Here is a 14,517-nt window from a genome sequence, read left to right as displayed (position 1 = left end):
AAACACAGTAGGGTTTACAAATATTCATCTCATTAGCATTCTGACACAACTGAAACAGTGACAGAATCATGAAACAGTGTACTATTAAACTAGCAACTGATGACAAGACAGGTCAACAGAGTATGAAGAAGCCAACTCTTGGTACAAAAATAAACATGTAATTTCTTCACTTACATTGATGCAGAATCCATAGGCACTTTCATTTCACCAAAACTCAATGGTCTGAACAGTTACATTAATTCACTGAGAATGTCTGTATTTGCTTGAATATCATGGGAGATACGGAAGTTTTGCATATTAATCATATGGCCAAATACCTTCCTCTTTGCAAGATATAATTTGCCAAAATCTTGTTTCGACATCTCAGACTGTTAACAAGATACGAGATATGTTATGAACATATCATTCTGACATTTTTGCTGGTGCACACAATCACAACAGAGTGCTTTACATAAAATCCTTCTCACGATTGGAGATAGAGATATCTTTCCGAGTTTAAGGACTATTTTAATATGTTAGCTACACTTCAGGCACAGCAATGTATGACCGAACATTTGCCACCTGCACATCCACAGTAACACCTGTTTTTCAGTGCAACCTTTTTGAATTTCTTGCAGTAGTTTACCTAATCTTGAAATGTTATCGATAAACAACACCATAGGTTGTTCATCATGGAGCTGATGAATGAAGCTATGAGATTCTGAAGGATCAACCTTTTTTTATCTTTTTTTCATCAAAAATTTCCTTTAAAATCATTTGAGAAAGATTGCAAACTGGTGGCTTGTGAGCCTATCCACAGCCAAGTTAGCCAGCTAGCTTCTGTACCCGGTCTTGCACCATGTGAGAGCTTGGGCAAGTGAGCTAATCTCCCTGCAAGCCAATAATCATACATGGCACCTAGCAAACTTAAGGCAAAACCTTACTCTATGCAAGAGGGGCTTAAGCTTATTAGAAAAGCATACAACAGACACTGGTATACATGAAGACTCAAATAAAAGAGAAATTATACAGTTTTCTGTATTTATGTAAAATTTTAATGTTACATTCAACTTTTGAATATACACAGATACTTTTTCTCTATAAAATTATAAAAATATCTGTAGAGTCAAGGGATCTTTTAAAATGCTTAGGGAAGCACATTAGAAGTACATCACAGTTTAAAGTCATTATGTACATTAAAAATAATTTTGAGAAATATATACAGAAGATATAATATTTTTAAAACGAGGCACAACATTCTTGGAGGATGATGAAGGAGTTACTACAGTTCCACCCACTATGTTACATTGCTGAAGTCAACTGCTCTGGGAGCATGTGTACAGCGCACCAGTCTTCTATGCCATGCATCTGGAGAAGATAAGAATCCATCTTCATGTCTATGGGTTGGTGTCAGAGTACCCGGAGTCTGCAGCTTCTTTAGGTGCCTTGTGAATGCAGGACTGGCCCACCTGTATTTTTGTTAATGAAGTATATGTAGCAACAATCAGGCTAATGTTTTACAAGAAAAAAAAACCATTTAATAAAGTCAATAGCTTTATTTAACTTACAGTTGCCTCTCTTTTTCTGGATAAAGTAGGATAGCATGTCGCCACCTGTAAATATTAGGATACTTCTGTTGTAATATATCAACTCCTGCCAGAGCATGAAGGACATCCAAATCCACTTTTCCGGGAGTGTTACTGGAACAATGAAAATGCCCTAAGTTGAGGAAAAGTCATTTCTGTGTCTGTAAATGGTTGACTACAGATCAAAATGATAAATGCAATTAGTGTTAACTTATTTTAATTAAAATGATATTATCCTGATAGACAGCTAATAGCCTATTCAGTTCAGAAAGAAACAAATTACAGGAACATAATTAGCATCTCTCTCTCTCTCTCTCTCTCTCTCTCTCTCTCTCTCTCTCTCTCTCTGTGTGTGTGTGTGTGTGTGTGTGTGTGTGTGTGTGTGTGTGTGTTCTCTATTGGCTCAAAAACCAGACACCTGACTAAAGTGTTGTTATTCCTTACGCAATGGGCAAGATTACGAAGGGCATAGTGGTGGAAATGCGATTCAAGTAAGGATAGGTCACAAAAGAAACACTCAAACACTGTCTTTGGTAATGACAATGCAAATTTGCTACACACTAGAAAGGAAAAGTAATCTATGAGTATATGACTGCAAAAAGTGGGAAAACTAAGTACTCATTTTATAAAAACCAAGATGCTATAAGCATTACAGAATCCCAGACTCTTCTGAGATCGGGATTATGACTGATGAACACATCTTAAAACAAAGATTCCAAGGCTTACCAAGCGGGAAAACGCCGGCAGACAGGCACAATGAACAAAACACACAAACACACACACAGAATTACTAGCTTTCGCAACCGATGGTTGCTTCTTCAGGAAGGAGAGGGAAAGACGAAAGGATGTGGGTTTTAAGGGAGAGGGTAAGGAGTCATTCCAATCCCGGGAGCGGAAAGACTTCCCTTAGGGGGAAAAAAAGGACAGGTGTACACTCGCGTGCGCACACACACACGCACACATATCCATCTGCACATACACAGACACAAGCAGACATATTTAGGCAAAGCTTTGACTAAATATGTCTGCTTGTGTCTGTGTATGTGCGGATGGATATGTGTGCGTGTGCGTGTGTGTGTGTGTGTGTGTGTGTGTGTGTGTGTGTGTGTGTGTGTGTGTGCGCGCGCGAGTGTACACCTGTCCTTTTTTTCCCCCTAAGGGAAGTCTTTCCGCTCCCGGGATTGGAATGACTCCTTACCCTCTCCCTTAAAACCCACATCCTTTCGTCTTTCCCTCTCCTTCCTGAAGAAGCAACCATCGGTTGCGAAAGCTAGTAATTCTGTGTGGGTTTTTTTCTGTGTTTTGTTCATTGTGCCTGTCTGCCGGCACTTTCCCGCTTGGTAAGTCTTGGAATCTTTGTTTTTAATATATTTTTCCCATGTGGAAGTTTCTTTCTATTTTATTTACATCATATGCCTAAGTGTTTAATATAAAAACTGTAAGGATATTCCAGCTGATTTATTGTCAAAATAGATTAACCACCCACACTCATTTTGCTTTTTCTTCACTTTGCCAGTCCCTATTCCGCTTTTCTGCGTGATGTGTTAAGGAATATATGACTGATGCATACTACTGAGGAAGATTTGCAGCAACCAATCATCATTTAAGCCTTCAAATTTATTTTATTATTTAGTGTTGTTTTTTCACCCCCTAACTACAGGAGGTACACATTTAAATTTATACTAAATAAAGTAAATTGGAGCCCTAATCTCTGCACAATATTCCTACCATCATCTTTTCATATAAATATGGAATTATATACGTTTCTTGCTGCATATGGCTGAGCTGCTCTTTACTGATGATGGAATCAATTTTATTCAAACACAGCTATGAAGAAGACTCCAGATAAAAATGTAGATCTCACATCTGCTAGCGAAGAATTTCATTTTCTTTATCTCATGACTTAATTTATGGAAAAAATCATGTGAATATTGCTTTACCATGCTTTGAGGACAGAGCACACATTTAGTTAAGTGCAACATTAACTTAAAGGCAAGCCTGCAAATACATTCTATAAAAAGCAATTTTGTGAAAAAGTGGTTCCAAATATGTTAAGTTTACAGAACAGCTAAATAAATGAATTACTCTATGAGAATCAAGTTGGAAGTTATAAGGCACAAGAAAACTTAATATACATGGGCATGCTGAGAAGTTAAGCCTCCAAATTTATGTGAAAGCTCTAAAAGCTTCTTAAATACAATAAACATTATTAAAATTCTACATATTTTTTCTTCATATATACATATTTGTAGCCTTCTGGTGCTAGAGTGCTCTGAATCATAGAGTGTAACATCGCAATATGTAAAATAAATATGATGGTCTGTGAGAAAGTGTGCTGTAATTGAGTTTTGAATTCAGAGAGTTTGTCCACCCATGGACCACCCTCTCCTTTAGCATGGGCAATGCCAGACCATACACAAGCACTGCGACATCTGCAACAATTTGATGCCTTGGGTTCAGTCTCATTGATCATCCTCCATACAGTATCAACTTGGCCCCATCGAAGCCTCATCTGTTTCAAAAAACTTAAAGAACATCTTGGAGGACTTCACTTTGATAATGATGGAGTGATGCAAGCAGAGGCTCCGTCAACAAAGTCAAACACACTACATAGACAGTATCAATGAACATATATCTCATTGGAAGAAATGTGTTGGTCGCAAGTGTGACTATGTTGACAAATAAATATGTAGATATGAAGAATAAAGATGTAGAATTTAATAATGTGTGTGTTATTTAAAAAGCGTCAAGAGTTTATAAAAAAAACACAAAAAAAAACAACTGGAAGCATTATTTTTCAGCATGCCCTCTAGTAGCTTAACTCGTTCCACATTCCTGAGCGAGCCAAGCTAGAATCTTAAATAATGAAAGAAAAGAGGGAGGGAAAAGAATAAAGATTCAGCCATTAACCCTGTTCAATTAATGAATGAGTTAAAATTATATTAGTTACTACAACAACATACTGAAATGGGAGATACGATACTGCGTGAAGAGTTTGATAGAGCACTGAAAAACCTGAGTCGAAACAAGGCCCATGGAGTAGACAACATTCCATTACAACTACTGATGGCCTTGGGAGAGCCAGTCCTGACAAAACCAAAACTCTACCATCTGGTGAGCAAGATGTATGAGACAGACGAAATACCCTCAGACTTCAAGAAGAATATAATAATTCCAATCCCAAATAAAGCAGGTGTTGACAGATGTGAAAATTACCAAACTATCAGTTTAATAAGTCACAGCTGCAAAATACTAATGCGAATTCTTTACAGACGAATGGAAAAACTGGTAGAAGCCGAACTCAGGGAAGAACAGTTTGGATTCCGTAGAAATGTTAGAATGCGTGAGGCAATACTGACCTTACGACTTATCTTAGAAGAAAGATTAAGGAAAGGCAAACCTACGTTTCTAGCATTTGTAGACTTAGAGAAAGCTTTTGACAGTGTTGACTGGAATACTCTCTTTCAAATTCTAAAGGCGGCAGGGGTAAAATACAGGGAGCGAAAGGCTATTTATAATTTGTACAGAAACCAGATGGCAGTTACAAGAGTCGAGGGGCATGAAAGGGAAGCAGCGGTTGGGAAGGGAGTGAGACAGGGTTGTAGCCTGTCCCCGATGTTATTCAATCTGTACATTGAGCAAGTAGGTATTAAAATCCAGGGAGAAGAAATAAAAACTTTGAGGTTCGCCGATGACATTGTAATTCTGTCAGAGACAGCAAAGGACTTGGAAGAGCAGTTGAACGGAATGGACAGTGTCTTGAAAGGAGGTATAAGATGAACATCAACAAAAGCAAAACGAGGATAATGGAATGCAGTCGAATTAAGTCGGGTGATGCTGAGGGTATTAGATTAGGAAATGAGACACTTAAAGTAGTAAAGGAGTTTCGCTATTTGGGGAGCAAAATAACTGATGATGGTCGAAGTAGAGAGGATATAAATTGTAGACAGGCAATGGCAAGGAAAGCGTTTCTGAAGAAGAGAAATTTGTTAACATCGAGTATAGGTTTAAGTGTCAGGAAGTCGTTTCTGAAAGTATTTGTATGGAGTGTAGCCATGTATGGAAGTGAAACATGGACAATAAATAGTTTGGACAAGAAGAGAATAGAAGCTTTCGAAATGTGGTGTTACAGAAGAATGTTGAAGATTACGTGGGTAGATCACGTAACTAATGAGGAGGTATTGAATAGGATTGAGGAGAAGAGAAGTTTGTGGCACAAGTTGACTAGAAGAAGGGATTGGTTGGTAGGACATATCCTGAGGCAACAAGGGATCACAAATTTAGCATTGGAGGGCAGCATGGAAGGTAAAATCGTAGGAGGAGACCAAGAGATGAATACACTAAGCAGATTCAGAAGGATGTAGGTTGCAGTAGGTACTGAGAGATGAAGGAGCTTCCACAGGATAGATTAGCATGGAGAGCTGCATCAAACCAGTCTCAGGACTGAAGGCCGCAACAACAACAACAACAACAACAGGATTATGTGTGTATCTGTTTGTCTTAACAACTCTCAGTTCGATTAGCAAGTAAATCTTTCTCTTTTTCATTTTCAACATTTTGCTCGCTGGGAACCAGCAACTTTACTAAAATACTAAAATGGAAATAATTCTTCACCACCACTCCCTCTAACCAAAGCCAACCTCATACAAACACTAAAAAGTTTTCCATCACCCTAGTTCCCAGAATTCCTGAAGAAAGGCAGACGTAGACTGCGGATATTGTATCCCACACACAGTCCCTTTTACTTTGACTGTTCAGAGATGTCACTAAACCTGCCCAAATAAGTACAGCCGATCCATTCCAGTCATTCCACCATGAAGGAGGTGCATGTCTTGTGTTGTCTGTAGTTCAATTATACCTAGACGGTCAATACAGCAGTTTGCTCGCATCTGCCTTGTTACTTTGTGACAGGAAGGGCTCTCAACAAGGGAAGTGTACAGACGTCTCAGAGTGAACCAAAGCGATGTTGCTCAGACATGGAGGAGATACAGAGAGACAGGAACTGTCAATGACATGCCTCGCTCAGGCTTCCCAAGGGCTACTACTGCAGTGGATGACCGCTACCTATGGATTATGGCTTGGAGGAACCCTGACAGCATTGCCACCATGCTGAATAATGATTTTTGTGCAGCCATAGGATGTCGTGATACGACTCAAATTGGGCACAATAGGCTGCATGATGCGCAACTTCATTCCCGATGTCCATGGCGAGGTCCATCTTTGCAACCACGGTAGCATGCAGCACGATGGGCCCAACAACATGCTGAATGTATCACTCAGGATTGGCATCACGTTCTCTTCACCAATGAGTGTCGCATATGCCTTTAACCAGACAATCGTCGGAGATGTGTTGGAGGCAACTCAGACAGGCTGAACACCTTAGGCACTCTGTCCAGCGAGTGCAGCAAAGTGGAGGTTCTCTGCTGTTTTCGGGTGGCATTATGTGGAGCCGACGTATGCCACTGGTGGTCATGGATGGTGGCGTAATGGCTGTACGATACGTGAATGCCATCCTCCGACTGACAGTGCAACCATGTCGGCGGCATATTGGCGAGGCATTTGTCATCATGGACAACAATTCGCACCACCATCATGCATATCTTGTGAATTACTTACTTCAGGATAACGACATTGCTTGACTAGAATGGCCAGCATGTTCTCCAGATGTGAATCCAATTGAACATGCCAGGAATAATTTGAAAAGGGCTGTTTATGGACGACATGACTCGCCAACCACTCGCCGTTGAGGAATGGAACAATTTGGACCAACAGTGCATTGAACTTGTGGATAGTATGCCACGATGAATACTGGCATGCATCAAAGCAAGAGAACGTGCTACTGGGTATCAGAGGTACTGGTGTGTATAGCAATCTGGACAGGAAAGGACAGCCGTGCAGAGTCTCAAAGCAGACCCTGACCTAATCATCCTACCTGTGGTCGAAGACTCCACAACTGCTGTGATGAGTCACAGTGACACTACCTCCGCCAATTGTCTGACTCATCGCCTATAAACCCTGCCAGAATGATATCATCCCAGAAGCCCAACATGACCTTTAATCCTTGCTTAAAACCTTAGGCACGTCCCAGAACCTTTGCCCCAGAATCCATTTCGCTCCTCATCATTGCAACACCATGCACACCCACCTTCTACATGCCCCCAAAATCCACAAACCTCACAATTCTTGATGCCCCACTGTGGCTGGTTATTGTTTCCACACTGAAAAAATCTTGGCTCTCATTGACTAATGCCTCTACCCAACTGAACATAATCTAGCCTCCTATGCCAGACACCAACCACTTCCTTCACCAACTCTCCACCATTCCCACCACTTTACCTCCCGATTCCCTAATGGTCACTGTTGACACCACTTCCCTGTGCATCAACATCCCCCATGTCCACTGTCTTGCTACATCTGAACAATACCTTTCCCAATATCCTACAGACTCAAAACCCACTGTCTCATTCCTGATTCATCCAACGTTACCCAAACATGTAACTATTACGCCTTTGAGTGTAATGTATACAAGCAAATCCACAGCACAGCCACGGGCACTTCCTGGCACACTCCTATACCAACTTGTTTGTGTGTCCTCTGGAAGGAACTTTCCTAGCTTCCCAAAATCCTAAACCCCTGGTCTCATTCAGGCTCATTTATGATATCTTCATTATCTGGACTCAGGGTCAAGAGACACTATCCACATTCCTTCACAACCTCAACACCTTCTCTTCCATCTGCTTCACCTGGTCCCCCCTCAATCCAACATGCCAACTTCCTTGGCATTGCCGTCCCCCTCTCTAATGGCTCCATCAGTACCTATGTCCATATTAAACTCACCAACCATTACCAGTACCTGTATTTTGACAGGTGCCATCCCTTACACACCAAAAACTCCATCCCATAGAGTCTTGCCACCTGGTGACAGCATATCTGCAGTGACAAGAATTCCCTTTCTCAGTACGCTCATGGTCTCACTAAGGCCTTCCCAGACAAGTACTATCCTCCAGACCTAGTGCGCAAACAGATCTCCTGGATCATTTCCCCCTCATACCCCCAATTCCTCCCACCACCCCCAACAACCAGCCACAAAGGAGTGCCCGCTTCTTCACCAAGTACCATCCTGGACTGGAACAACTTAACCAAATCTTTCACCAGGGCTTTGATTAGGCATCATTATGCCTTGAAATGAAGGACATGTTACCGAAGATCCTACCCACCCTTACTAAAGTGGTTTTTTGTTACATACCCAATTCCACAACATTCTAGTCCATCCTTATGTCACTCCCATCTCATTGCCACAGTGATCATATCCCTGCAGAAGAACCAGGTGTAAGACCTGCCCAATCCATTCACCCAGCACTTACTTTCCAGTCCTCTCACAGGCTTATGTTACCCTACCAACGGCTGGGCCACCAGTGAAAATAGCCATTTTGTATACCAGCTTTGCTGTAACCATTGCACAGCTTTTTATATTGGTATGACTACCAGCCAACTGTCCACCAGTACGAACGGCCACTGCCAAACTATGGAGAGAGCAAGGTAGACCATACTGTGGCATAACATGCAGCTGAACACATCATTCTTGTCAATGACTGTTTTTCTACCTGAGCCACCTGCACTCTCCTCCTCAACCTCATCCACCACCACCACCACCACCACCACCACCACCACCACCACCTCCCAGATTTTCTGAACTGCACAGATGGGAGTCATCCTTCAAACACATTATCTACTCCCAAAATTATCACAGCCTCAACCTAGGGTAACTTACTGCGCCCACAACTTCCACCCAACAGTTTCTGTCCCATTGTCCTATCATCTCCTCCCTTTTCACATTCCCTCACCCTCTTTGTGCAGCCTTCCGCCCACGTACCTGCCAGTCCTAACCCTTCCCTGCTCCTCTCCTTTTCTGCTTCCCTTTTTCCCCTGCACCCTACATCCAGAAGCTGTCTCTCTAGTCTCTGCATACCCTGCCAGACAACACATTTCTCTCTCTCAATCCATACCCTGCTATCCCTTACCCTTTCCTGCCTCACTCCAGATTGCTATTAATGTGGGAATCATATTTTGATTGGAGCTGCAGGTGGAAATGGTCATGAGTGCTTGAGGTGCGCTTGCTTGTGTGAATGTGTGTGTTTTCTTTGCTGAAGAAGGCTATGGCCAGAAGCCAAGATGTGACTGTCTTTTCATTGTGCCTGTCTGCAGCTCAGATGTTCATCTTTAAGGTGAGTAGCAATTTAATCTTTTCTCAATACTGTTGATATACCTACCTGGAGTTTCCATTGTTTAATTTTTGTTTTGTACAAAATCGGTTTTATTTACAGCAACATATAGTTTTATGATAATAGGGAGTGTACGTCTCTGTGTGTATACATATAGCAGTGTCTTTATAAAAGGCTGGATGTCAGAGTATAGGCTAACAAAGCTAGTGTTCTGAGCAGTAACATCATGCTGCTTTCCCAAATCATCTCTGAGCTCTTTTGCCAAACAAAACACCTGTGCTTTCTGCATGGTATGGCTACTGGAAATTATGATCGATCAGGCAGAAACACACAAATTGTGTGTGCATACTTCATGCAAATGCCTCTAGTTACAGTTGCCTAATATACCTTTCTACTGTCCTGATCCATTTAGGAACAAACTTCAAAACCAAATCTTTACCATCAGAGAGATAAATATCATAACAAACCACTTTCACAAAAGGCCTACTTCCATTACTTTACCAAATATAGAAAACAATCACCATCTTTCAGTGGAAAATGCAATTTATGTGAGGCTTAGCACATTGCAATGAATTCAAAAGAAATGAGTTTATAGGCTGCAGTAATAAAAGATTATTGACATTGCATATTCTATACAGAAAACCAGCTTTCGTAAACTATTTACCCTTCCATCAAGGAACAAAACAAGATAATAACTTATGTATACAAAATATACTATGTCCATATCAATGTGTCATACAGGACTGAAAGAATCAGCATAGTAAACATATGCGTATATGTTGGGTGCTGCACCCTAAAAGCACTAGGGTGGAGGACACAGAGATACAAAGAACATGCGCTAAAACCTACATAGAAGTATAAAACTCTCTCTCACAGATAAAACATAAAACTAAAGCTGCTGTGGAGGCACTGTCGCACGACACCAAAAGCAGGGTGCTGTGAAAGTTAAAAGTCTACCGCAGAGTGGCTAAAAGTGGGCAGTCCACAGCGACACTGAGGTGGGTCCTTGCGACGGAGCAGTTAACCACGCGTTAGCCAAGTATGGCCAATGCGGAGCCGGCAGAGGACAACTGATTCCCTGGGAGAGGCCTGCATGAAAGACTTCCACACATTCATAGTCTCCTTAATGACACACAGTTTGTTGTGCGTGCTGTTATGCCATTCAGTCTCCGAAAGCTGGAAAACACTGGGGTGTAAGAAAGAATGCAGGTCAGCTTTGGAGATGCCTATCTCCAGAAGTGGTTTCCGTGTCGCCTGTTTGGCCAGCCTGTCGGCAAGTTCGTTGCTGGGGATTCCGACGTGTCTTGGGGTCCACACAAACACCACAGAACGGAGGGACTGTTCCAGGGCATAGATGGACTCCTGAATGGACGCTACCAAAGGATGGCGAGGGTAGCACTGGTCGATATCTTGTAGGCTGCTCAGTGAGTCAGAACACAGGAGAAATGACTCATCAGGGCATGAGCGGATGTACTCAAGAGCACGAGATATGGCCGCAACTCTGCAGTGAAAACACTGCAACCAACTGGCAAGGAGTGCTGCTCAATGTGTCCTCCATGAACATATGTGAAGCCTACGTGACCATCAGCCATTGAGCCATCAGCGTAGACCACTACTGAGCCCTGGAACACGTCAAAAATCGAGAGGTTGTGACAGCGGAGGTGGGGTGAATGGAGCCCTTAAGGTCATGCAAAGGGTCCAGATGAAGCTGCGGCTAAGGCGTACACCACGGAGCCGTAGACTAACGGACAGCAAGCAGAGGCGGTAAAGGAAAGGACTCCAGTTTGGAGAGAAGGGATGCACGCAAACCGCAATCATTAGCCCCGATCTGGGCTGCCGATGGTGGAGATGGACTGCTGTGGGAGGGAAAAGGAGATGGTAACTCAGATGCTCAAGGGAACTATGAATGTGTGTTGCATAACTGTTGAACAGTTGTGCACGTCTGATCTGCAGTGGAGGGACACCAGCCTCCACCAGTATGCTGGTCACCGGACTTGTCCTAAAAGCTCCTGTCACTAATCGAACCCCACAGTGGTGTGCAGGGTCATGTAAATGCAATGTTGAAGGCGCTGCCAAACCATAAACCACACTCCCATAGTCAATTCGGGATTGGACAAGGGCTCTGTAGAGCTGCAGCAGCAGACTGCGATCTGCGCCCCAACTGGTGTTGCTCAAGCAATGGAGGGCACTTCTGCTTAAGTTGATGAAGATGTGGGAACCAAGTCAATCGAGCACCAAAAACCAGTCCTAGGAATTGATATGTCTCCACTACAGTGAGTGGATCATAATTAAGATAACGTGTGGGTTTCGGATGAATGGCACGACACCAACAAAAGGGCATGACAAACGAATTTGTGGCTGAAATCTGGAAGACGTGGGCTAGCGCCCAACACTGCACCTTGTGGATGGCTCCTTGGCTGCACCACTCAGCAACAACAGTGCTGGAGCAGCAGTACAAAATGCAGAAGCCGTCTGCATACAGAGAAGGTGAGACAGAGGGCCAGACAACCGCTGCTAGACCATTAATGGCCACTAAAAATAGAGGCACTCAATACAAGCCCTGCGGGACTCCATTCTCTTGGATATGGATGGAACTATGGGAGTCACCAACTTGGGGCATGGGAGTTTTGGATAAAAATCGGTAGTGGTCCTCGGAGATTGCATTCATACAATGTGGCAAGGATATGACGTCGCCAAGTCGTGTCGCATGCTTTATGTAAGTCAAAAATACAGCAATCAGGTGTTACCATCTGGAAAAGGCTGGTCGGATGGCAGACTCGATGGACAAAAGATTATCAGTGGTAGAGTGGCTCCAGGACCCAACCTAACCACCGACATACCATACATTCCAGCAGCTTAGAAAGAACATTGGTGAGGCTGATGGGCCGAAAGGTATCCACATCAAGAGGGTTTTAGCACCAGAATGATAGTGCTCTCCCGTCATTGCGATGGAAAGATGCCATCGCACCAGATCCGATTGAAAATGGAGCAAAGAGTGTTAAGATGCTGCCAGCACTTTTGCTTAAGCTAACAAATATGGGGAAGTCTCAAGTTAGCTGGGCATCAAAGAGCAGTCCTAAAAAGCAATAAGTCTCTACTGTGTTAAGTAGTTGGTCATCGAGGTAAAGTTCTGGATGTGGGCAGACAGGACGATAATGACAGAAGAGCATGACGCAATTCTCAGCAGCTGAAAACAAAGCCATGGGTGACAGCCCATGACCGTGCCTTTTGTATGGCTCCCTGCAGTCGGCATTCAGCAAGACCAGTACTAGAGGAGCAAATGTGAATGCAAAAATCATCAGCATGCAGGGAAGGTGATCCTGAGGACACCACAGTTGCTGCTAGACCATTAAAGGCCACCTAAAAGAGAGAACACTCAATATAGAGCCCTGTCGCACACCATTCTCTTGGTTATGGGCTGAAGTGTGTAAGGCACCACCTTGAACCAGGAAAGTATGGGGCGACAAAAAATTCTCTATGAAGATTGGGATTGGGCTCCAAAGACCCCACTCATATAATGTAGTGCGGATGTGATGGCTCCATATTGTGTCACAGGCTCTTTTTTTTTTAAAAAAAAAAAAAAAGTCAAACAAGACAGCAATTGACATTGGGCAAAGGCTGTGTAGATAGTAGACTCTAGGTATACCAACTTATCAGTGGTGGAGTGGCCTTGGCAGAAATCTCCCTGAGACAGTGCCAGAAGGCCCTGAGACTCAAGGAGCCAGCACAGCTGCTGGCTCACCATGCATTCGAGCAACTTACACAGAACAATGTTGACACTAACGGAGCAGTAGCTGTCCATCTCAAGAGGCTTCTTAGCAGGTTTCAGCAAAAGGGACGAGGACACTTTCCCGCCATTGCAACGGGAACTCACCATTGCTCCCATGCAGTTGAAGATGGCAAGGATGTGATACTGCTAATCCACTGGAAGATGTTTAAGCATTCGATAGTGAATATGGTCTGGCACAAGAGATGTATCAGAGCAACGGGCAATGGCACTGACAAATTCCTGCTCGCTGAATGGTGCACTGTATGGCTCAATGTGGCATGTAGTAAATGATAAGTACTTTCATTTCACCAGCTGTTTTAGGATAGAAAAGGCAAGTTGATTATTCTCAGATGCATAAGTTCGAGCATAATGCATAGCAAAGTGTGTCTGGGTCAGTGCAGATAGTTCCATTTGTGGAAAACACAGGTACTCCTGCAGGGGTCTGAAATCCACACCTGAGAAGGAGAGGTACATGAAGCAATGGTTGAAACGTACCATTCCCGAGCACTCCTGCTTCCACCTCTTTATACATTGGTGGGCCCAGGCACAGAGTCATTTTAAGACAATGAGGTGCTGCAGCAATGGGTGCCGCTTATTATGGTAGAGAGCCTGACTGAGCTCTAAAGGCCTCAGCAATTTCTGGCAATCACCAAGGCACTATCTTCCATCACGGAATTTTGAGCAACAGGAGATTGTCAAGTTGGCAGCAGAAACAATGGTCACAGTTATGTTTTGAACCACCACACTAATACTGCCATGTGGTAGAGATCCAACAGTGGCAGGAGAGATGAAAGCAACCCAGTCAGCCTCATTAAGACGGCGAGTGGAATGACACTGGGACAGGGACAGTAAGATCGGAAAGTGATTACTACCACACAGGTTGTCATGAACTCTCCAGTGAAGATATGGTAGAAGTCCAGGGCGGCAGACTGTAAAATCACTGGCCATGGAAGTGCCACTT

At 43.1% G+C, this 14,517-nt stretch overlaps 1 protein-coding gene across 2 annotated transcripts in view; it reads right to left on the bottom strand.

Moving 5' to 3' along the window:
• Positions 1–1,003: 1,003 nt before the first annotated feature.
• Positions 1,004–14,517, bottom strand: part of LOC126281266 (ankyrin repeat and LEM domain-containing protein 2) — a 100,570-nt gene continuing 87,056 nt past the window's right edge. For both annotated transcript variants that reach the window (XM_049980082.1, XM_049980083.1), the window contains exons 10-11: positions 1,548–1,679; positions 1,004–1,448 (exon numbers count right to left, since the gene is read on the bottom strand). In XM_049980082.1, coding sequence (XP_049836039.1) covers positions 1,277–1,448; positions 1,548–1,679 — 304 coding nt within the window. In that variant the 3' untranslated portion in view covers positions 1,004–1,276. The remainder of the gene's footprint in view (positions 1,449–1,547; positions 1,680–14,517) is intronic.

This window comes from Schistocerca gregaria, chromosome 7 (genome assembly GCF_023897955.1).
Source record: "Schistocerca gregaria isolate iqSchGreg1 chromosome 7, iqSchGreg1.2, whole genome shotgun sequence".
Taxonomy (NCBI): Eukaryota; Metazoa; Arthropoda; class Insecta; order Orthoptera; family Acrididae; genus Schistocerca; species Schistocerca gregaria.
The sequence above is the reverse complement of the archived record's forward strand: the minus strand, read 5'-3'. Positions and strand labels throughout refer to the sequence as shown.